This window comes from Trichosurus vulpecula, chromosome 2 (genome assembly GCF_011100635.1).
Source record: "Trichosurus vulpecula isolate mTriVul1 chromosome 2, mTriVul1.pri, whole genome shotgun sequence".
Lineage (NCBI taxonomy): Eukaryota > Metazoa > Chordata > Mammalia > Diprotodontia > Phalangeridae > Trichosurus > Trichosurus vulpecula.
Genome location: NC_050574.1, coordinates 91,408,763 through 91,434,860, shown reverse-complemented (window position 1 = coordinate 91,434,860; position 26,098 = coordinate 91,408,763). Strand labels below are relative to the sequence as shown.

Here is a 26,098-nt window from a genome sequence, read left to right as displayed (position 1 = left end):
CCCACAAAATAGCAGAGGGAAACAAGTCTCCAGATCAGGATGGCCTGGATGGTCACTGGGAAGAGTCTATCACTCAGTGCTGGGAGGGAAACACAGCCCAGGGTGGGCCATGACCGGACAGACCAGACCTAGAGCTGGCCTGAAGCTTGCCTTAGGGCCATGAAACATTGAGCTGCGGCAGTTACCAGACTTCTCAAACCACAAACACCAAAGACCATAGAGCAGGTGAGTGGGTAAACTGCTAGATCAGGTCAGAGAGTGGTCCGGCCACCAGCCCTGGGAGTGGCGGAGGTGGTGCAGTGGTGGAGCTCCAGTGTCAGCTGCTTCCAGAGTCCCTGGTTCACACAGTGAAAGGAATCAAGCGGCAGACCAGAGCAGGAGTGCAGGGCTTGCTTTGCCCTGTTTGGATCTGGGTTGCAATCCTGGTTGGTGGTCCTTGGGGGAGGAAGAGCACTGCTGTGGCAGAGCTTGCGGTGACAGTGGAGTAGAAGTAGCTCTGAAAACAGCAGTCCAGCCCCTAAAGCTAGGAAGAAAGCACTCTCTACTCTACAAGCAGACATACCTTGACAAAAAGCTCAAAGGTCAAGTAGTTGGCTGGGGAGATGGCCAGGCAGCGAAAAAGGACACAGACTCAGACTCAGACTCCAAAATCTTTTTTTGGTGACAAAGAAGATCAAAACATACAGCCAGAAGAAGTCAACAAAGTCAAAAAGCCTACATCAAAGGCCTCCAAGGAAAATATGAATTGGTCTCAGGCCATGGAAGAGCTCAACAAGGATTTGGAGAAGCAAGTAAGAGAAGTGGAGGAAAAAGTGGGAAGAGAAATGAGAGTGATGCAAGAAAATCATGAAAAACAAGTCAATGACTTCCTAAAGGAGACCCAAAAAAAATACTGAAGAAAATAACACCTTCAAAAATAGACTACCTCAAATGGCAAAAGAGCTCCAAAAAGCCAATGAGGAGAAAAATGTCTTAAAAGGTAGAATTAGCCAACTGGAAAAGGAGGTCCAAAAGACCACTGAAGACAATAGCACCTTAAAAATGTCATCGCACAGCCAGTATGCATGAGTAGCAGGACTTGAACCCAGGTCTTCTTGGCTCTGGAGCCAGCTCTCTCTCCAGTACACCACACTGCCTCTTTTAAAAAAAAAAATTGAAATAATATACTATCTGCCAGGGTTGTACTGGTAAGCGTTTAACAGTCATTTCTGTCTCTGTCTTTCTACCTTTCTGTCTCTGTCTCTCTCTCTCTCTCTCTCTCCCCCCCCACAGACATGTATATACACATATGTGTATATATGTACACATATATGTGTATATATGTACACATATATATGTGTATATATGTACACATATATGTGCATATATACATATAAACACACATATGTGTGTGCGTAAACATACACATGTACATTTATTCACACATATATACATACATAAATGTAGACACACACATTTATACACATATATACAACACTCTTTCAAGTTTAATCCACATTGTTAATATTTTTTCCATCAGTTTCTAAAGTCTAGGCAATCAACCAAACAAGAAATCGAGCACTGATTTATATTGTTTATTTAATTTCTGAGGCATTAATTTTACACTGAAAATTTAACAATCTCTAGCAGCTGCAGCATACCTGATATCTACCCTACTAACTTACAGAGTTTTTGTGAGATCAAATTGGTCTCAAAGCAGTTTGTAAATTATTTAGGCCTACACCAGCATAAAGTAATTTTTCACTCTTTTTTCCTGAGTTGATTAGAGGCTCAATAGAAATTAAGAAAATGTTTAACTTGATTTTGCATGAACAGTGAATTCAGCTTAGTGATCTGAATGAGCAAATGCCTGGCAAACAGGCTAACTGTTACTGATTAGCCAAATTCTTATAAGAGCTTGCCAAACATCTTTGCTATTTTAAGGTATGAAGAGGTCATATATAGGTGATTATCACCATTATGCATTATGTAGGCAGTATAGTTACTTTAGTTTGCTCAACAAGGCAAATGCTTTATTTTTTTAGGATTTATTTTGCTTTTTAAAAGTGTCAAGACTCACCAGATAACGAGTACAGTCAATTTCCATAGTTTTCTTGGAAGTCAAGCTATGTTTAAGAATGGAAAAGCTTACAACCTGTGAATTTTTCCTACATTTTTTAAAGTTGTATACTGATAAAGATCACATGAATACTGCAAGGATAATTATCTCTGTCAAATATAATGCATAATAATAGATCATACTTATTTTACAAATTGTAAAATAGTGTGTTAAATATCTTATGCAAATTGTCCCATTTGAACTCCACAACAATCCTATGAGATAAATAAAGTAGCTCTTGTCATGACTGCCATCCTATAGAGAAGGAAATTTAGGCTTAGAGAAGTTGTGATTTGCCCAATATTAACCAACAGCAATGAATGCAACTACAAATTGAAAAAAAACACCTAGAAAACCTATATTTTCAGATAGTAATCCATTCTTTCTAGTATATGACCCCCCCCACACATTCATATTCTTGTCTCCCATATAATGACTTGTCTTTTAAGTTATACAAGGACACTTTTCTTTTAAAAAAATTGCCAACTAAAAAGTAATAGTTGTTTCTAAAACTGGAAAGTTGACCTAGTTCTTTTTTTTTTTTTGCTTTTTGTCAGGGCAGTTGGGGTTAAGTGACTTGCCCAAGGTCATACAGCTAGTACAAGTGTCAAGTGTCTGAGGCCGGATTTGAACTCAGGTCCTCCTGACTCCAGGGCCGGTGCTCTACTCACTGCGCCACCTAGCTGCCCCAGACCTAGTTCTTAAAATTAAAAAAATTTATAACCATTTTTGGTATTATAAAATTGTCCAGAAGAAATATGTACCCTATATAATCTGATGAGAACTCCTTCCATGTTTGAGGTCCAGCCATCCATTAAAAATGTTTAATACCTTGGCAAACAATCTTGGTGTGGAAGATTGTACAAACACAATTCTCACTCAGAGAAAGGCTTTCTGGAGGATGTATCATTTGATTTGAACCTAATATAATGGATAAGATAAAATGGAGGAAGGAAGGAAGGGAGGGAGGGAGGGAGGGAAGAAAAAAGGAGGAAGGGAGGAAGAAAAACAGACAATCCCAGAAACCCAGGTAAGACCAAGGTTCTCAATTATTTAGTGAATTGTGGTGTCATTGAAAGAAATAGGGTGACAGTGGAATATGGAACTCTCGTTTGGAGTCAGCTTGGTTACTTATTACCTGTCCGACCTTGAGTAAGCCACTTGATCTTCATGAGCTTTAAGTTTCCTCATCTGTAAAGTGAGATGGTTGAATCAGGTGACCTTAGAGATCTCTTCCATTTTTAGTCCTGTTATCCCAAGAAGGAGTTAGTTTAGGGGCAAACATTCAATTTGAGGTGCTTCCAGGATATCCATTAGGCAATTGAAAATGTGTATCAGAAGGCTATAAGACAGATTAGAGATGGAGATTTGTATTTGGCAGTAAAATTATCATAAACATTATAGTTGAAGCCATCATAATGGTTAAGATGTTGGGGTAGGGTTTACTGATAGAAGAGAAGAGAGGAGCCAATGAAAAAGGTAATGAAGTTGTAATCAGAGAGAGAGGGAGGGATCTTGAGAGTGTAGGGGTAGAGGAGGGTTTGTCAAGGAGAGGTAGGTAGCCCATAGTATCCAACGTTGTCCAGAGCTCAAAGGAGAATGAGGTTACATTTTAGAAGGCAGTTTCCACAGAGTGGTAGCAATTCAACAGGGCAATGGATCCAAGAGTGAGAGGATTGTAAGAAAATGGAAGTATTAAGGTACAGGCTAAATTTTCAAGAAATTTTCTGGTGAATAGAAAGTGAGCTGTTAGGATGAAAGTTTCATTATATACATAAATACAAAAGAAGACAACTCATATCTATAATGCACAGAAAAAAATGCATCTTTCACTGAAAACGATAACGCCTTACAAAAACTTATTTTCTCTGCATACTGACAGATATGAAAATTGCTTTTATTTATTATATTTCTGTCTAGCATCTCTTGGGAAGGCTGTTCAAGCCTTTCAATATTAAATATTTAATATATATTCGCCTTTTGTTTTATTATATTCAAGGATTTTTTTCCTTGACTTCACTCTCATCTCCTACCTCCCCTCATCCCCCCTGAGCCCTCCACACAGATGGAAATGAAGAAAAGGCCTATAAGCATATAATTACTCATTGATGAATGGTCAACATAGGCAATTTGGAATGGCAGATGAAGAACTAGCTTCGAACCCAGCAAGATCTGGGTTCAAGTCTCACTTCTGACACATACTGGCTGTGTGACCCTGAGCAAGTAACTTAATCTATTAGTGCTCTAGGCAACCCTCTAAGACTATGAGTTGCAGTTGTTGTTCAGATGTGTCTAATTCTTCTTGACCTCATTTGGCCTTTTCTTGGCAAAGATACAGGAGTAGTTTGCCATTCTCCTCTCCAGCTCACTTTACAAATGAGAAAACTGAGACAAATAGGGCTAAGTGACTTGCCCAGGGTCACACAGCTAGGAAGTATATGAGGCAGGATTTGAACTCACAAGAATAAGTCTTTCTGATTCGAGGTCTGGCACTCTATCCACTGTGCCACTTAGCTTTCCCGTGAGTTGCAGAACACCTGCCAAACTTGATTGGTAGAGGGAATTTCTTTATCTAGGACTTCTTTCAACTAGTGAAAAAATAAGCCCAGTTCCCTATCCTCATGTGAATGTTCTAAAAGCAGGGAGTCAATATAAAATGACTAGACCATAGGGCTGCAGACATCCTGCAGGATAAGAAAGTACGAAGTATTTTTTCAGAATGTTTTGTGATTAAGTGTATTTGTGACAAATTTTTGGTCACCTTTCCCTTGTTAATCATATAGGAAAACACGCTGGACTGTACTTTTTGGCAGATATCTTTTGATGTGATTATTTTAGCATTCAAAAAGAAAAAATAAAGAAAAACAGCTTGCTTTCAGCAGGGGTCCCACACAGGCTACCTGTCTCATACTTTCCTATTAATCCTCTCTTTGTCTTTCCACCTTTCATTCTACTTTCTGTAGACCAGATATGGTCTTTCTGTGACCAATAACCCTATTAGAGGAGAAGGGTCTCCCATCCTTGTGAGGACTGCTGTTTCTGTTAGAAAGTCATTTACAATTTTTCCAGGATGCAGTTTCTGATTTTCTGTCTCTCTCTCCCTCTCTCTTTCTCTCTCTCTCTCTCTCCCTCTCTCTCTCTCTCTCTCCCCCTCCCTCCCTGCCTCTCTCTCTCTCTCTCTCTCTCTCTCTCTCTCTCTCTCTGTCTCTCTCTCTCTCTCTCTCCCTCCCCTGTCTGATCAGCAATCAGCATAAATGTTTGATCTGAACTGTTTCTGACCTGACAGGCCTCCTTAGACAACCTGGAGGCACTCTCTCACAGAAGAGTCATCCTATCGGCTTTTTAACCATACTGCAACTCAGAATTACTGAGCTCATGTGCAAGCCAAAAGCCCGAGCCTCTTCGGGTCCATAGATTTAGGCATGCATGGCTCACCTGGCAGGAACTGCTTCTCACTTTTGTTAGCTCATTCTAGACTTTTCTTTAGATCATACCTTCTAGGAGGCCGAAATTATAAACTGAACCCTGATACAGTGGTACATATTACATTATACAATATCCTGATGATTTATAGGCAAAGTGTGAATACAAAAAAATGCTTCAGGTTTCAATGTGCTCATAAATCTTGGCTTGCAGACCTAGTGGGCTTTGGGATACATGCCAGGATAGCTTGATTCATTTGCATTTTGCAGTGCATGGACTTGTTTTGAAATGTGGTTCTAAGATAGTATTTCTTTCCATAAATGGAACGTTTTAATTATTTGGTCCCCCTTTCCCTGATTTCTGCAGAGGTATTAGTTAATCCTGAGTTTGTTATTGCCTTGAGACACTGTCAAACTGTTCATGCATATTTTGTTAACCTTATTATGCTGTTTCCTTTTTGAAGATCTTTTCTTCTTTTCTATCTTTGAAGTGTTTTTACTCAAAACATTTATTTTCAACCTCGTGGTAGACAGAGCATGATAATGATAAGTTACATTCAATTCAAGTTTACAAAGCCATTTTCTCAGAGCAACTTTGTATAATTCTTATTATTCCCATTTTAATGATGAGAAAACCAAAGTTTAGGGAACTGATAGCTTCCCTGTGGTCACACAGCTAATCGTAGTATCACAACCTCAGAGTTGGAAGGGATCTCAGAGTGCATATAAGCCAAATCAGTAAAGTCAGTGCTATTTTCTCGTTCTCCAGCTGCCCCGCACTGGTAGAGAGGTTCATGCTGAGTCTGATTCTTGCCTGCCTTCCCTTATATGCTTTGATTCATCTTTCAAAATTTAAAAGGAATACTATTTTAACAAAGATTGTTTGTTCTAGCAATAATGCTTTGATTTTATACAGCCTGTTTCTTCTAGAGAACTTTGAACAACTGTATATTATTAATCCCATAAATTCCGATCATCTGGTTTGGGGGAAAACTCGATTTCTCTGTTTCACAGAAGGAAAATAATGTGATTTTCTTAGCTCATCTTTGGGGTCTGTGGCAGTCACAGAGATATGATTTCCAGCTGTTTAATTCAACATCCTCCCCATTTGTCTGTTCTAGGTTTGGAAATCTAGACATGAAGTAGCCATGGTAGTACCTAGTATCTTCACCATACCAATAAATGAAGAGGGGAAAAGGAGTTTTGCCCTATAATAAAGGATCATGAACTAGTTTAAGCACCACAGGGAAGGGATTTAACTCAGTATAACCAAACATGCAATCGTTTAGTATGGGAACCAATATGATATCAATTATTCTTAGTCAATGAAGGCAAACAAACAAAATCAAATTAATCTATAAATGCCTACTAAATATAAAGCTCTTAGAAACACACCAAGAAGTAAGAGGTAAGCCTTTCCCCCTGACCCACTATCCTCTTCTAGATGAGGTGTAAATTCTGTGCACAAAGCATGAGTTTTGTTTTCCTGAGTCCTCCTTACTCCTTTTTTTCTAACCCTCACTCAAGCCCACACTTTCAAAGTTGTATCAGCATTGAGTATCTTGGAGTAGACATCTTGGCAATGGCAGACTTTATCTGAGTTGTCCCTTTGACATAATACTTTGAAACAATATGGATTCGAACACAGATTGAGAGATACAGAAGATGCAGAAGGAGATAGAGGAAATGAAGACGTAAGTATGTACACATATACATGTACATACTCATACACACACACACAGACACAAATGCACAGACACACACCACAAAAGATATTCCAGACTATATGTGGACTTGGAGAAAAGCCTGCACATCCATGACATTTCTTTCCACAGAAAAACATGCATCTGGCAACAGGTACCACATAGAAATATGGAAATAGAGAAGCAAACTTCAATAAAAGATTAAAGAAAGGGAATTTGGTGCCTCAGTGAGAAAGGAGAGAAGAAGAAATGGACACTCCTGGCCTCATCTGAACTTTGAAAGAAGTCTTCAAACTGAACCACTTTTATAAACCCAAAGGGAACAAAGGATAAATGCAACAGGGAAATATGCTCTGTGGAACAACTGTCTTAGCCATTTGGGGATTAGAATCATGATTCCTTTATTGGTCCAGATGGAAAGTGGACTAGACCAAAGGAGAAGACTTCTTGATACCCTCCAAAAAGGGGAGGAGAATTGAGAGCTCAGGCATGAATCCCTTCTGTTTTTGTTCTGGGTTAGGTAAAACTTATCATGCCCTATGTCTTTTTTTTTTCATTTTGGATGCTTACAGAAGAATTAAAAGCATTTGTGCAGAGAGAAAGCCACAAGCCCAATTCAGGTGTACCCAGAGTAAACCTTGGATGGAGCATGAAAACAAATCATAGAGATTATTATTGAGAAAGGCCACCAAAGTGAGCCCAGTCCTTTGTGTGAGAGGGCAGAGTCCAATTAAGAGGGATTTCATGATACAGGGCAAGACACTTAACCTCTGTCTAGCTCATTTTTCTCATCTGGAAAATGGGGATAATAATAGCACTGATAGTCCGGTGTTGTTTTGAGGATAAAATAATATTTGCAAAGCATTTTGCGAATCTTACAGCTCGATATAAATTATAGCTATTATTGTTGCTGTTGTTAATTGCATAAAGAAATTAACAACATCAATAATAATAGCTATGAGGATATAAACAGCTTATATTGAAGATGGAAGAGTTGGGCTAATTTGTGTAAGAGAATCTATTTCTACATACATTAGAATGAATGAGTTGGGAGAGGAGAGAAAAAGGCAAAGTTAAAAATTAAAGAATTTAAATAACAGTAAGATAATGTTAATAATGTTAATTATTACATGATTGAGAGAAGTACTACATAAGAACCCCTAGGAGCAGCTAGATGGTGCAGCAGATTGAGTGCTGGGTGTGGAATCAGAAAAACTCATCTTCTTGAGTTCAAATCTGGCTTCAGATACTTACAAGCTATGTGACTCTGGGCAAATCACTTAACCCTGTTTGCTTCCATTTCTTTATCCGTAATATGAGCTGGAGAAGGAAATGGCAAAGCACTCCAGGATTTTTACTAAGAAAACCCCAAATCGGGTCATGAGTAGTTAGACATGACTGAAAATGACTGAACAACAAGGCAACAATATAGTGGGTATGAATCAGGAGAAGTTGGATAAGCTACCTTGAGCAAAGAAGACCCCTGGGATGGGCTTAAAAAGGGAGTGCTTCTGTACAATGGGAGATATGCAATGATGTTAAAATGGGAGCAGGCCAGACATGGACCTGGAGAGGAGCTAGTGCTGGATCTGTAAAGTCCCCGAGGGAAGGAGCTAGCACCAAATGGAAGCACAGAGCTACAGGTGGCCCTGGAGGGGGTGCTACACTGAAATACCTTTTCCTTTCCAAAGAAAGCAGTTGAACATGGATTGGAAGATTTAACCAACAATGAGATGAGAGAATTAAGGACAGAGGGAGAAACATCTCCATTTTTTGTCAGACAAACCCAGAACTAAAGAGCAACAAGGCTTGTTGTCATCCACTTGATTGATATGAATGACTATGAAGCAAAAAAAAAAAAAAAGAGGTTCATTTTTTTCTTTCATGGTGTGTGTATAGAAATGAGGTTTTGAGAACAGGGGATATTTCACCCTTGGAACTCAAGGCAAAAAATTAGGCAGATAGTTTGGTTGTTTGGACAGTTATGGTCCAAACATGTGTACGGTAACTTCTACTCATATGTGTTATATATGCCCACCTGGATTGTCAAAATGTGATTCATGGGTAGGCAAGGAGATGTATCTCTGGAAATTTGTCCATCTCTCTTCAATGGAGACCAAGTGATGATGAAATGGGCTGGTTATCATATTCTCCTCCTAAAAGTTGGCTACCAGACTAGAATTCTATTTGCCACCCTAAATATTGCTGGTCTAGGGGCATGAATTTTAGGTTCAAAAGGAAAAAAAGGTATTAGCTTCCCTGGTTGCTATCTCTTAAAGGGGGAGGGTAACCCAAGCTTTTACCTACAGCCTTGACTCCTTTCCAAGTAAGTGCTAGGTACATAAAATAGCATGGTAAGTAGCAAATGAGTAAATCCATTTATCCAAGAAGAGAGTAAATAGAACTCATAGAAATTCTCCAGATTAGAATATACCAGAAAATAGACAAGAGTGAAAATCTCTTTAGATGAGATATTACTCAACCAAGAAGAGACACCCTAATTTCACGCAAGAGAAAATTCCTGAAAATCTCTTGGGACTCAAGCTAAAAATCAGGGACATATTGAGGAGCCAGTTTCCTTTACATATTTGCCAGTATCAGAGGCATAATCTATCTTTCTCTCCCTCTCCCTACTCCCCTCCCTCTCCCTCCCCCTCCCCCTGTCCCTCTTCCCCCACTACCTCCTTTCCTCCTTCCCCTTCTCTCTCAAGTTAGTAACCAAAACAGTTTGGAACCATTTGTTTCTTCTCTCAAAGCACAAATGAAGAATCCGTCTCCTTTCTCAAATTCTCATCCCCTCACAGTCTCATAGGGTCACATCAGCATTCTCTCCATCAATCCAGAGTCATGTTTAATAGGCAACATGAAATTTAATATGAAATTTAAATTTATATGAAATTTAAAACTTCCCCTTCTTCACCCAGCTTAGGTGAGTCAGGCTTACATATACCTCAGGATAATTTTTTTTCTGTTTTTATTTCTTCCTACATTAAATTCTTTAAACAGGCTGCATGTGGGACCTCTCAGAACCACTATTTGCAGATAAAATTAGAGAGGAAGCTTTTCACTCCAGTGATAATTTCAGAATTGCAAGTAAAACAAAAGTTTTCCATAGAAATAAAGGAGCCCCTTCTGTACATATTCCTCCTGCTTTCTTTGCCTTGGTAGCAAGGAAACCCCCTCTATTCCTAAGGTTTTCTATTGGTAACACGATAGCTATCACTTCTTACCAGCCTCAGTGACAATTAATTGGCTAACATTGGTAACACCATCTGGTGGAAAATGTACAAAAAGAAAACTGCAGGCTGATCCAAAAATGGATCTGTGTTCATTCTGGCCTTATTACAAACAAGAATCCTATTATCTGGATCTGTTGTTTTTAAATGACAGTTGTGAGCAAGAACAGAATCCAATGTCTTCTCTAGTGCTTATCCTAGCATCCTTCTATCTCCCCTTCCCCTAGTAGTGAAGCACATTGGTGTTCTTCAAAAAAAGAAACAAGTTTAATTAAATGATGTAGGAGGAAATGAGTATTTTCTTTCTCCCCCATTCTTTTCTGATCATAACCTTGCTATTGCGTTGAGGAGGCAAACTCAATTTTGACTTTGCTCTTAACTGGCTAATGTATTGCTGCTTTTTGAGTCATCGTGCAAGTCAGGCTTTACAAAAAAGACAAAGGTGCACTACCCACAAATTCAATTCAGCTGAAGAGTTTCCAGACAAATGTACCTCATCCATCATTCCCACACAGACATCAACTTTTTGGACAATTGGGTAACTCACTTAGCAGTTCACTAAGTTTGTTTTTACTTGCTTGCTGCCATATAGTTATTAATTTTCAAATATTGTCGATGCCTTTTTTGACACCACAACCATTTTCTAATATATGTCCATCTTAAGTCCCCATCCCTACAGAAAATAAACACAAAAAAATCTGTGACACAAGATATGCAATATTCTACACCTCAGGTTCCCGGAATAAGATTTGTCATAAATCTGATTGCAAGGAATCTGAAAGCTGAGCTGCTTTTTAATGTTGTTCTAATGTATAGTGTGATAATCAGTATGCATTCTGCTCCTAGTTCTGCTAAATTTTCTCTTTATCAGTTCACTATAAATATATCTGCACATATATGTGCTCATTGGTGCATTGTGAGCTCATGTCAGTCTGGACTGTTTCTAAGATGACTGACATTTTAGCTCAAAAATTAGAAATATATTTAGTCCCTTAAATAATTTTATTTCATATATCATGAATTAATTAATTGAGTTTTTATAGATATCAGTAAAACAGTGTCTGGATATTTTTGTTTTTTTTTCTTAACACAAATCTTTGTTTTTATGGCATTCCCATCAATGCCCCACCCCCTCAAGCTGTCACTATTAGCCAACATCTATAGTTATTCTTGAAAGGAATCAGAAACATTCAATGCCCTGATCTCAGAGTGTTATGGGATTAAATACAGTTCACACATGAACAAAGACACTAATGCCACAGTCAGATAGGTATAAACCACTATGAGATGCTTTATCAAGATTATAGTGTGGCACAAAGTTAATTAGGCATCTTTTTATTCTGGATCAGATTAATATCATTGCAAATGTGGAGGAAGCCTTGAAATGAAAGATTGTGCTAGAGATGCTAAAACAGAAATATTGCGGAGCTGAATTTTACATATACATGTATCTATGAATATATACTAAGCAGATAGGGTTTACCCTCTCTTTTCTTCTTTTCTGTTCTCTCCAGTATAGTGCATTTAACCCCCGAGAATCTTGGGATATGTGGCACCCCACTTTGGTGGCAGAGGCTTTATTTGCTATTGCAAACATCTTCAGTTCTCTGCGTCTGATCTCACTGTTTACTGCCAATTCTCACCTGGGACCTCTGCAGATCTCTCTCGGAAGAATGCTGCTAGACATCTTGAAGTTTTTGTTCATTTACTGTCTTGTATTGCTAGCTTTTGCAAACGGCTTGAATCAGTTGTACTTTTATTACGAAGAAACAAAAGGAACAAATTGCAAAGGAATACGGTGTGAGAAACAGAACAATGCCTTTTCCACGTAAGTTCCGCGGACGTTTCTGTTGGTGGGTGTCCTTGGTTGGTACAGTGTCCTGTCTGGAAATTAAGAAATCTACAGCAGCTGTGACAAATGGGAACGATGAGAAAGGAAATGCATCCGGACAGAGGCTCACGTCATACCACGTGCAGACTGAACGGCAATGAGCAAGTTGTTTAAACTTTGTTGAGCCTCATAGGTTCTGCCCTGCCATCCTGGCAGGGCTATTGTAAGATGACAATTGCAAAAGTATTTCACAACTGTAAAGCAGTGCATAAGTGCAATGCTGCTACTAAAGGGGAATGAATGGCTTTTTTTTTTTAAAAAAAAAAAAGGCTCAACATAGAAAACAAGACAATGTTATTGGGCTCACGATATAAAAAAAAAATTTAAATCTATTTTTTAAAAAAGTAATACATTGGTGTGCTTTATTTTAAAGACCACTATGACATTTTTTCTTTAACACCACCTCATAAAAATTAAGTGTTTTATCTTTTTAATTATTCGAGAGCTTTGAAATCAAAGGGCGGTTTGAGAATTGAGAAACTTCAAATATGATATTGCACAGTTACTGATGAAACAAAATAATTTAACATAGGCTTGGGAAAGTTGGTGCTCAAGATTTAAACAGAATGTAGTCTTAAAACTTTTATTTGCAACTCTTCTGGATGAAAATTATGCTGCCACCCCCCCTCCAAAAAAATCCATTCATACTTTAGTTCTCAAGGACTCTTGATTTCACTGAATTGGGTAGTCTCTGCTCTGATACAGCTGGTAATCCCTTATTGCAGTCTGTGAATTGCTATTTTGAAGGGGAAATACCATTTCCAGGCACTGTGCTTTCTACCAATCTCATTTGATCCTCACAATGTGGGGACAGGGGGGAATGGGGTGGTGGAGGTACTATTATTATTTGCATTCTACAGATGAGAAAACTGAAGCAAAAAGAGGTTAAGTGACTTACCCAAGGTCACACAGCTAGCAAATGTCTGAGCCCATGTTGAAACTCACATTTCTTCTGAATCCAGACCCAGCACTCTATGCACTGTACCACATAAATGCCTCAGAGATTACTTCCGAGGCCCTCTTGTCATTCTGAGGGTCTGTGAATTAACTATACCCCTTATTGACTCATCTGTGCAGCACAACTGGCTATCCATACAGTCTCTTGCCAGGATAACTAACATTATTCCTTTTATAGATACATATTTAAAATACATTGCTTACTTCTGTGCCTTATTCATCCTAGCATACCAAAAAATAAAAAAGACAACTTATTCGTGTTGACATTACCCTATACTATACGGTGAGACCCTTAGGTCTCCTACACGAGCATGACTTAGGTAATTCTTCTGTCTCCATTTGACGTAATTTTTTATTCTTTTATCAGCTATTACCTTTCACTTCTGTGAATATTTCTGTTTATAGCAACCCATACTCCCCACTTCTTCCACTGACCTTTCGATGTCAACCTAGGAAGGACTGAAGACCACCAAGGCAAATCAGATCTCCATAAATCATTGTATTTATTCCATCCACGATTTCAAATCAATAGGCTTTGGTGGGAGCCTGAGGGTGAATATGCCTTCCTAGTGGAAAGCCCTTGGACTTTGTGAGAGTTATTTGCCTTACACTCATAGCACCATAGCAATCACTCTTTCAATCAAGAAGTCTACAGTAGGTACCTAATCTGTGTCAAGAACAGAACTAGACACTGGAGATAGAAATACAAAGAATGAAACATATCCACTTCCAAGGAGCTCACACTCTAATGGGGAAGGCAATAGTATGTATTATAACTATATGATGATCAAATAGACGAAGAGTAAATAAAGATAAGTTAAAAGTAGTTAAATATAGGGTAGTTTATAGGACATAAGCAATTGGAGGAATCAGAAAATTATTATGTAGAAAGTAGTGCTTGAGCTACGTCTTGAAGGAAGAAAGATCCTTTAAACGGGGAGATGAGGGGGGAGGGCATTCAAGGGGACAGGTCATCATGGCTTATGGGAAGGCACAGAAATGGGATTAAAAGGAGACAAGTTTATCTCAATCATAAAGATCAGCCTGAGGGAGTGAGTAATATCCAAAGAGGAGTAAGAACAAAGAGGTTAGATCAGATTGTGAAGGGCTTAAAAAGCCAGACAGAGAAGTTTACACTGTTTTGTTTTTTTTTCCTTGGAGGGGGAAGGCAAGGCAATTGGGGTTGAATGACTTGCCCAAGGTCACACAGCTAGTAAGCGTGTCAAGTGTTTGAAGCCGGATTTGAACTCGGGTGCTCCTGACTCCAGGGCCAGAGCTCTAATCACTGTGCCACCTAGCTGCTGCTATACTGTTTTCTTAAAGACAGTAAGAAGCCCCTAGGCTTTACGGAGTAAGAGAGACTTGGGAGTAAAAATTATTTCATTTTTTAAAAATGTCTATCCTAGGTGTCCAGAAGAGCCCTCGCCATAAAGCAGGTGCCTAATAAATGATTGCTTGATTAATTGATGACCAGATCTGTGTTTAAGGATTATCACTTTGGTAGCATAGAAATAAGATGGGGAAGATGAGGCAGAAAAATCAATTAGGTGGCCATTGAAATAGATTATAGATTAGTTGAAAGGCATTAAGGGATTGCACTTTAGTACATTATGTAGAGATGAAAACCTAGAAAACAAAAAGACCTGAATTAAAGTATGGTGTGGGGGATGGGAGGGGAGTGGGGTGACAGAAGGGAGGGCTGACTGAGGAACAGGGCAACCAGAATATATGCCATCTTGAGTGGGGGGGGGGAGGGTAGAAATGGGGAGAAAATTTGTAATTCAAACTCTTGTGAAAATCAATGCCGAAAACTAAATATATTAAATAAATAAATAAAATGAAAAAATGTATGGTGTGACCCTGGGCAATTCACTTAACTTCCATCTGCCTCAGTTTTCTCATCTATAAAATAGGGGTAAATAATAGCACCTACTTCATAGGGCTCTACTAAGCATCAAATGAAACAACATTTTCAAACCTTAAAACACTATATAAATACAAGCCATCTAACGTGGTATTTATTTGTGTGAGGAGGTAGGGTACACAGGTGAGAAATATAGAGATTAAAATAGCTTTAATAACTGAATAAATATTTGCAGTGAAGGAGAACAATCATATGGAGGAAGAGTAGTGCCTTCAGCAGAAATATAGAAGTTTGGTAGTGAGATGAGTTTTGGAAAAAAAATAAAAGATTCTGTTTTGTATATGCTGAGTTTTAGACATCTCAAGGCCATCCAATATGAAATGTCCAACGAGGAGTGGTGTGAGATTGACACTCAGGGAAGAACTGGGATTGGATATATTAATCTGAAAGTTATTGGCACAGAGATGATAATTAAACCCATAGGAAATGATGAAGCCATCAAGAAGGAAAGTGTAGAAAGATAAGAGAGCTATGGGAAATACCTACAATTAAGAAGCATAGTATGGACCATTAATTGGCAAAGGAGACTATTCTTGGTGTTTGGGCTACTAGAGCTTAAAGTGCCACAGAATTGAAGATATTGGTATGGGTATTTCAATATCACATATTATTGGTGTCTGAAGAGTAATACTTTTGTCTCTTTTTATGTTACTTTACATTCCATATGCTTTGCCATTTCTATTTCATGGGGAACAGCCAGTAAAATTTTTATTTTTGTTATTTCCTTTAGTGTTTATCTAAACAAGAAAACAAATTAATTGTTAAAAGGATTTGGGAAATAGTTTCCACAAGAGACGATGGACTAATTGAATGCTCTCCTAGTAAGGGGAAAAAATATCTCCTGAAACTTTCAAACAAGGGATGTCAGCTGTTGAAAGAAAATTATGACCTTGTCTGGGAGTTTCTGTTCCTAATCTGAGTACAATCTTCAGTAATTAGTCCCTATGAAAGAAGTTCCACATGAAGGCGATTCTTATTGAGATGTATTTTAATCCCTCAGCCTGTGAGCATTTATTGATTCAATTAATTTGGGAATGACACAAAATCCAATGATAATGAAAAGCTGGAATACTGAACTCTTAACTAAAGGCGAAGGGGGAAGATAGTTTGATTTGACAAAACATCAGGTTGTTAACACCAGGATCAAGAAGCTTAATTCAAGAATCTGTTAAGCATCTTTAAGGTCAATGAGATGATAAACAAATCTAAAGAGTAATTCATCTTGTTAAAAGATAGGGGACAATAAGGGAATACCTCAGGAAGAAAACATGAGATAAAAGGATAACTGTGAAATTTGAATTTAGTTTTTCTTTTTTTAATTCAAATTGAAAAATCCAAATGAATGTTTTACAAAAAGAAGCCTTCTAAATATTGCTGATGTGACAGATGGGAATAATTTAGGTATGAGTAAATAAATACTCCCCAACTACAACAATAACATTTATTTTGTGGCGCTGTTTTTATTTAACATTTAAAAGTCATTTACTAAAATACCCACATCAGTTGGAGTATGGAAGCTTTAGTAGGCAGCATGTTTTATTTAATGTCTATCTGTTTCTGAACTGTTATATGTTGGAGAAACACAAGCTGAAGATTTGTATTCATGTATTAACAGTGAGAAAAGTGTTTGGCAAAGGAGATTAAGGAGACCATAGTGGAGATGGGGAGAATTCGAATATTGTCCAAATAACACTATTAACTTTTAGTCAATGATTATTAAAGTTAATAGGAACAACTAATTCATTTCCAGGAATGAGATTTGGCTCTCTGAAGCTTCCTCAGATAATTAATTCCTTAACCCGGTAAATTGGATTGTTTACCCTAGTGTTGTTAAAAGGCAGCGACAACAATAACAAATATCATTAGACATTTTAGTTCGGTAAAAAGGGGCAAGATTGACTTACTTTCTAATGAGTCATAGATTTGTGGAAATAATTAATAATTCTTAGTCTTTTCTTATTTGAGAGGCATCCTGATATAGGACTCCTTAAAATCAGGAAACACGAAAGCAAATCCAGTTTCTGACTCTAGCTGTGTGACTTGGAACAAATCAATTCACCTCTTGGTACATGATTCCCCACCAATAAAATGGGCATGCTCAAAATTTTCCCCTATTGCAAATGGTTGTTGTGAGGCTTACTAGAGTTCTAACTTAATAGAGTTTGAACTGGTTTCAAATCCTAACTCAGACTTTTACCAGAAATGGCTCTGGCAAATCACTTAGCCTCTTGATCCCATTTCTTCATTTCCAAAATGAAGTGGTTGAGATACAGACCTCTAAGGTCCCTCACTTAATCTAAATCTGTGATCCTCTAGGTGCTTTGTGAACCTTAAAGTCCTACAGAAATAGAAATCATTTTGGAGGCCAGATATTGATGGGCTAGGAAGACAGTATGTTCATCCTATCTCGATGAGATAGGAGCTTATTTGGGAATATTTGTTCTTCATAAAAGGTCACCAAGTTCGTGTAGAGCCTGGTTGTTTGTTTTTTAAGGGGAAATCTGCCTGACACATAATGAGGTCCTGGGTGAGGAACATAGTCTTCTGATGCAAATCAGGGTCTACTTTGCAACAATTTACAATATTAGAGAGCTTGACAGGATTTTGACAGGTTAAAAGGGGCTCGCCCACATCACACAGCCAATATGTGTCAGAACTGGGACATGAACCCAAGTTATTCTCACTCCAAGGCCACCTCTCTATCCATCATACCATACCCCAATGTAGAATGAATTTTTTAAAGTCATCTGAAGAGTTAAAGTTGAATAAGAAATTGTTCACATTTTGATTTCCAAACCTTCTAAGACTTATCCATGCTTCATCTTGAATGCACAGGAAATGGGTAGCAACATTATTTTTAACAGTCTAAAAGTGGGGGAAGGAGAAGAGGAGAGATGAACAGAGACAGAGACACAGAGAGAGATAGAGAGGAGTTAGAGAGACAGAGACAGAGACAAAGGAAGAGATAGGACAGAGACAGAAATTAATTAAAAGGATAAACTTAGTTTCCCCAAATCTATAACTACATAACTCATCATTTTTCAAAAGTTACTAAATGAATACATAGCTCTCTATTTAAAGATTTATTACTAGGAACCAGTTTCATCTGTGGAAGAATTAGTATCTGTCTTCTAGAAGTTTGACTACAAGGTTCTTTCCTTTCTTATTTCAATTTTAACATACTTTTCTTAAGATAATGACTCTCTTGATAACATCATTAAATTAATCAAATGAACATAAGAGTAAATTCATATATATATATACATATATATATACACACACACACACATATATATGTGTGTAGGCATGTATGTATATAAATGTGTGTATATACATACACATATGCATGCATTCCTACATGCATACATATACATATATATGAAGAGAGAGGGGAGAGAGTTTTATATTATTCTTAAGATGTTCTAATAAACATCCTTAATGATCTTTTATCTTCCCCAGGTTATTTGAGACACTTCAGTCTCTATTTTGGTCTATATTTGGGCTCATTAATCTGTATGTGACCAATGTCAAAGCACAGCATGAATTTACAGAATTTGTTGGGGCCACCATGTTTGGAACATACAATGTCATCTCTCTAGTTGTTCTACTCAACATGCTTATCGCTATGATGAATAATTCTTACCAACTCATTGCTGTAAGTAAAATACTTTAAATTTAATATTTTCCCTGAAGTATTTTTCTTTCTAACTATTCCCATATTCCATGAAAAGGCTTGCAAAATAACTTTCAAGAATGGCCAGTTTAAGAAGACAGAGTGAAATTATAGAATTTTGCGAGCAATAGTCTAATCTTTTTTTCTTTTTTATTTCCTTCAGCTTTTAATTTTCTTTATTTTAGAGATTTCATCTATCCATGTCCATATTTTTTTCTCTCTTTTATATGAATGAATGGATAAAAACAATTTAAATGCCTACTATGAACCAAATACCAGGGATACAAATACAAAAGCAAAGAATTCTTGTTCTCAGAGAGGTTACATTATAAGAGGAGGAGACAATATACAAGGACAACAGACATAACCTAGCACTTCAAGGTTGTAGCACATAAAGAAAGATGCACAAATTATGTATGTCATAGCCAAGTAAGACATTTTTCCCTGAAATTAATGTGCACATGTGAACAAAAAATCACAGTGGAACAAGATAGAATGCAATAAAGTGTATCTGTCCTATGTATTTCTGTCTTATACAGCAATATTTCACAAGTACATCCACTCTGAATATTTGACCCACAAGTTGCCAAATTGTCTATGTAAACAATTCCAATGGAATGCCATTGGAATTCAACAGCATCCCATTCAATGGAATCCCATTCTTTTACATATATATTGTTGCCAAAATTATTTGAATAAGAAGCCAACTCTGAATTGTATTTGTGAAGACAGAATAGTTTCCAGAGGGTACCTATCACAGATGAAATACTGCAAAAAATTATGTGGATAAATATGCTTTCTAAGCAGTTATTCCTAGACCTAAAATCTTCAAGAAAGTCACAATGTCATATATGTCAAGGATTAGGATTTATAAGAGTTTCTGACTTACCTCTGATGTAAAAGATTTTCCAGACAACTATCTTACCTAAAGGTTTAAGGGAAATAATAGCTTGTTATACTGATGATTTAAATAGTTGTATAATGTTCCTCTAGGTAGCTCACATTTCTAAAATCCAAGTTCGGTTTGTCAGAAAGGAAAAAAAGAGGAGATTTAGAAAGCCCTTAATTATCACAGTTTATGCAAGGAAGCCACTCACCTGTCAAAAAATGTTGATCCAGCAAGCTGCAAAATGTCCTTATTCTATAAAGAAAGTAAAATTAGGTAATGGTAGCATGAAATTTGTCATGATGCTGAGGGAAAGTCTTAATGAACAATGAGCAAATCATTTTCTAAGCTGAAATGCTGTTCTAGGAGAGAAGATCCTGGAAATGAGAGAATCAGATGAGATAATGTATGCAAAGCATTTTACAAAACTTAAAGTGTTACATAAATTATAGCTGTTAATATTCTTCAAAATACTATTACTACTACTACTACTACTAATAATAATAATACTAATGAAACTAAAGTTTAGACCTTATAGAATTCTCCCCATATGCTGCCAACTCATTATACTCATAAGCATAAATGTCTCTCTCTTGACTCAGAAATTTGACACTAAATTCAGAAATAGTCTTGGGTCACTTTTGCATTTCTTCCACCTCCTCGCCTCCCAGTAAGAATGGTCAAAGAGAAAGACAATGTGATGTAGAGAGGGACTGACATGATGAGAAAAGACCTAACCAGCCAGGAAGCTTCCCATCACCTGCACCTTAAACTTTTCCTCCACTTCTTCCTGTTACCTTCTTGTAGCTACTACCACTGTCCTTAACCCAGGACTGTAAAAGAAATTAATAAGAAGAAAAAAGTTTTAGAAGAGTCCTCGTTTCCCAAGATCCCTGTTAAAATCAGACCTGACACTTTGCTAGTAACCTGAGGGACAGAAATAACTTTAAATCTCTTGGTTAAGTAACTCTAGTCATCTGCGCAAGTTCATAACTGTTGCAGATCTCATCCACACTGACATGCCTCTAATTGTCCTAAATATTTTCTAACATTTGGTCAGAATACATAAAACTGTCATTTTTTAAAGGAAGTGTAATGGGGGGACTGTCCAGTTGGCCTAGCCCATAGACCATGCTAAGATTTACCTTCCCTGGTGGGTTAAAAAAATATGTGCAATGCTACCTGGTTGTTCCCTGACTCATTCCAATCCAACCCAAGTGATCAAGGGATAGGACCAATTCCTGGCCCTGGAAATCCTTTTCTCCCTTTGTGAAGCCCTCATGAGGTTTACCTTGCATCTGTTTCTCTAAGTTCAGTTCCTTTCTAGGGTGGATAGCCAGCACATCCATCTGTCATGTGTTTCCATGATCCCCAAAGCTCCAGCCTTTTTCATGGGACAGTCCTTCCTCCTTCTGTAAATGTTCCTTCTGCTGCTGGTCATTAACTCTCTAGCAGACTCTGCTACCAACTCCATTTGCTGGTGAGAGGCATCTCTGATGGCTTTGCTGGATCTCCAGTTGTTATTGGATGCCAGGAGACCCCCATCTTTTTCACCCCAAATCAGGAAAGAATAAATACAAAAGAAACAAAGGCAAGATGTGCTGGTGGATATCTGGTGACTAGGTGGGAGGAAACCTGCCCTCCCCACAGAAACAGTGCATAGCAGTCTTCCTCACTCAAGAGCAGCTAGGGAAAAGAAAAGCACACAAGGACTGAAAGGGTGTAGATCACTCCTTTTGTATGTGATCTCAGTTCCAGCTTACTGCCTCCTGAGTCAGCACTCTTTCCCTGTCCTCAAACAATCAAAATGCCCCATTAGCACACAAGACCAGTCCCTAGTCACCCATGGCTGAAAGTAGGCTAACTAAGCATCCATATGTTGGATTTGAATAAGACAGAGAATATTACACATATTCTGCATAACCCACCAAGAAGGACAAAGCTATCTATAATTGATGTTAGAAGATTACCTTCCTACTGAATGGTGATACAGGTGGCCGGCTGTCTTTCTCTAGTTGATACCTTAGCATTGCCAACCCTAAAATATTGAATTATTGAGACATCTATTTCACTGGAGAAAGGAAAAGAGACTCGATAATCTGTATTTTTATTTTTAACCAGGACTAAAAGGGTTCAATGTAGTTCTCAGGAAGGAGTACAAGTGTCTTTCTGTGGTGAGGGAGAGGGGCAATGAAGGCTGGAGTGAAAGCTCACCATCAATTGGAATTAATGACTGTGCATTAAGGTAGAGACCTAGTTCCGGCCATTAGAAGGTCAGTCAGCAATTATCACGTTCTTTTGTTTAGGATCATGCAGACATTGAATGGAAATTTGCACGGACCAAGTTATGGATGAGTTATTTTGAAGAAGGAGGTACTCTGCCTACTCCCTTCAATGTCATCCCAAGCCCCAAATCTCTCTGGTATCTTCTCAAATGGATTTGGACGCACCTGTGCAAGAAAAACATGAGACGAAAACCAGAAAGTTTTGGAACAATAGGGGTAAGAATACAGAATGTTGGTATTTCTCTCTCTCCCTTCTTTCAGTTGTTGGTATAAGAATCTCCTTTCTTGCTTTACTTGCTAAAGGTACCTTTAAGGAACCAAATTAACCTGCTTTACTCTCATGGATGACAAACCCACTAAGCATTCCCATTGCCTCACTAAATACTCCTATCATCCTCCCACTCTCATAAGAATGTACATTACTCAAACACTGATTACATATGTGGTTCAGCAGGTGATGCCCACCACTGTGACGGAAGTGTATTGTTCCTGTTGCCAGCAGCAATATCACAGGGTTTTCAATTGCCAACAATTTTGCCAAATTACTGCATTCACTTTGAGCCATATTAGATGCATAATAGATGAGGATGCAGCTACAAAATTGTATTTAGGGTAATTAGAGAGATGGAGAATTGGATTTTTTTGTAAAAATGTGCTAGAATAATAGAGTCAGAGCATTAGAAGGGACCATCTGGACCATTCTGTACCTGAACAAAAATTTCCTCTACAACATACCCAACAGGTGACCATCAAGCCTTTGCTTTGAGAACTCCAGTGGAAGGGTAACCCACAATCTCCTGAGCCAGCCTATTCTATTTTTGAATAGCTTTAATTATTAGGAAGTTTTCCTTATGCCAAGCCTAAATTTGCTTTTTTTTACAATGTACAATCATTGCTTCTATTTCTGCCCTCTAAAGCAAGCAGACCATGTCTAATCCCTTCAATTACTTAAAAACAGCTCTCCTGCCTCCCCACCCAACCTCACCCTCACTAAGTTGTCTTTTGGCTAAATGCTGCCAGTCTTTTTTCCCCTGTGGATCCTCACATGGCAAAATCTTGAGGCTTCCATCAAATAGACAGATGATAACCAACATGTTCACCATTCTCTGGACACTCCAGGTTTTTAATATCCAACCTGAAGGCATGCAGAGCCAAGATGGTGGAAAAAGGCAGCCACTCATTTGAGCTCTTCCCAAAACCCTTCCAGACACCTTTAAATAATGCCATAAACATCCTGGAGCAACAGAAACCACAAAAGACAGGGTGAAATAATTTTCCAGTGAAAGACAATTTAGAAAGTGAGCAGGAAAGGTCTATCACACCTGGGTGAGAATAGAGCACAGTCCAGTACAGGCCTCACTAGTACAGATCCAGCCACAGCCAGTCAGGAGCAGGCCTTTGGAGCCACTGAATCAGCCACTGCAGCAGCTATTTCTGCAGCTCTCAGCCCACACATGGTAAGGGGGTAAAACAACTGATAAGAAGGAAATTACAGGGGTCTTTTTGCTAACACTGAGGCAAGATTCTGTTGTTTTGCTCATACTTGGAACTGGGTTGAAGTCCTGCGTCAGTCCCAGGGTGAGGAGGAACACTGGCATACCAAAGCTTGTAGCCACAGTGAAGTGGGGATCTTCCTCACAGTTCCAGGGCAGAAAAGAGTGCTTGTGGTCACTCACAGACAAGAGCACAGGCAAGGAGAGGAGTAAACACCTTTCCTTAGATCATACCACCTTGGAGGAACTGAAAACTTACAGGTCCCCAGGAGTACCTCTGAAAATAGCTGCATAAAACCCCAGAATCTTGGTACAGTGCACCCTCCACCATAGAAGCAGAGCCATACTTGAACAAAATCTTAAAAGTCAAGTTATAGGCTGGAAAAATGAGCAAACGTTGTAAAAAAAAGTCTGACTATAGAAAGTTACTATGGTGTTAAGGAAGCTCAAAACACACATTCAGAAGAAGATAACAAAGTCAAAGCTCCTACACCCAAAGCCTCCAAGAAAAATAAGAATTGATCTCAGCCCATGGAAGAACTCAAAAAGGATTTTGAAAGTCAAGTAAGAGAGGTAGAGAAAAAACGGGAAGAGAAATGAGAGTAATGAAAGAAAATCATGAAAAAGAGAGTCAACAGCTTGGTAAATGAAATACAAAAAATACTGAAGAAAATAACACCTTAAAAACAGACTGGGCCAAATGGTAAAAAGAGGTACAAAAAGCCAATGAGGAGAAGAATGTTTTAAAGACCAGAATTGGCCAAATTAAAAAAGATATACAAAAATTCACTGAAGAGGAGAACTCCTTAAAAAGTAGACTTGGCCAAATGAAAGAGAAGGTACAAAAGCTCACTGAAGAAAATAATTCCTTAAAAATTAGAATGGAGCAAATGGAAGCTAATAACTTTTTAAGAAATCAAGAAACAATAAAACAAATCCAAAAGGATGAAAAGAAGAAGACAATGTGAAATATCTCATTGGAAAAACAACTGACCTGGAAAATAAATCCAGGAGAGATAATTTTAAAATTATTGGACTGATCAAAAACCATGATCAAAAAGAGCCTAGACATCATCTTTCAAGAAATTATCAAGGAAAACTGCCCTGATATTCTGGAACCAGAGGGCAAAATAGAAATTAAAAGAATCCACTGATCACCTCCTGAAAGAGATCCCAAAATGGAAGCTCCCAGGAATATGGGGAGCTTCTGCCAGATGGCAGAGCTCCCAGGTCAGGGAGAAAATATTGCAAGCAGCCAGAAAGAAACATTTTAAGTATCGTGGAGCCATGGTCAGTATAACATAAGATTCAGCAGTTTCTACATTAGAAAGCTTGGAATATGATATTCTGGACAACAAAGGAGCTAGTATTACAACCAAGAATCACCTACCTAGCAAAACTGAGTCAAATCCTTCAAGGGGAAAAATCGATTTCAATGAAATAGAAGACATTCAAGCCTTTTTTTTGGAGGGGGGAAGGCAGGGCAATTGGGGTTAAGTGACTTGACCAAGGTCACACAGCTAGTAAGTGTGTCATGTGTCTGAGGCCAGGTTTGAACTCAGATACTCCTGACTCTAGGGGCAGTGCTCTACTCACTGCGCCACCTAGCTGTCCCTGCCTTTAAACATTCTTGGTAAAAAGACCTGAGATGAATAGAAAATTTGACTCAAATATAAGACTCAAGAGAAGCATAAAAAGGTAAACAGGAAAGGGAAATCATTAGGGACTTAGTAAAGTTAAACTGCTTACATTCCTACCTGGGAAGATGATATTTGTAACTCATAAGGCCTTTCTCATCATTAGGGCAGTTAGAAGGAGTCAAATTTACAAAAACAAGAGCCATTACCCAATTGACAAATGATCAAAAAATGTGACCAGTCAGTTTTCAGGTGAAGTGATCAAAGCTATCTATAGCCATATGGGAAAATGCTCTAACTCACTATTGATTGGAAAAACGCAAATTAAAACAATTCTGAGGTACCACCTCATAAATATTAGATTTTCTAACATTACAAAACAGGTAAATGACAAATATTGGGTGGGATGTGGGAAAAAGGAGACACTAATGCACTGTTGGTGGAGTTGTGAACTGATTGAACCATTCTGGAGAGCAATTTGGAACTATACCTGAAGGGCTATAAAACCATGCATACTCTGACCTAGCAACACTACTACTCAGTCTGTATCCAAAAAGACATAAAAAGAAAGAGAAAAGAACCTATATGCATAAAACTATTTATAGCAGCTCTTTTCTGTGGGCAAAGAATTAGAAATTGAGTGGATGCCCATCAAGTGAGGAATGACTGAACAAATTGTTGTATGTGATTATGATGGAACACTGTTGTAGTATAAGAAATGATGAGCAGGATGCTCTCAGAAAAACCTGGAGAAACTTACGTGAGCTGATGCAAAGTGAAATGTACTGTGTGCAGATTAACAGCAATATTGTAAGATGGTCAGCTGTTAATGAATTAGCGATTCTCAGCAAGAATTATCCAAGAAAACTCTGAAGGTCTTTTGATGAAAAATG

At 38.1% G+C, this 26,098-nt stretch overlaps 1 protein-coding gene across 6 annotated transcripts in view; it reads left to right on the top strand.

The window, feature by feature from the left end:
* Positions 1-26,098, top strand: part of TRPC4 (transient receptor potential cation channel subfamily C member 4) — a 181,344-nt gene that overhangs the window by 135,173 nt on the left and 20,073 nt on the right. For 4 of the 6 annotated variants that reach the window (XM_036745196.1, XM_036745191.1, XM_036745194.1 and 1 more), the window contains 3 exons: positions 11,974-12,287; positions 18,691-18,886; positions 22,097-22,291. In XM_036745196.1, coding sequence (XP_036601091.1) covers positions 11,974-12,287; positions 18,691-18,886; positions 22,097-22,291 — 705 coding nt within the window. Of the gene's footprint in view, positions 1-11,973; positions 12,288-18,690; positions 18,887-22,096; positions 22,307-26,098 lie in introns of all 6 variants that reach the window. The other 2 variants (XM_036745192.1, XM_036745195.1) reach the window with 2 other exon arrangements.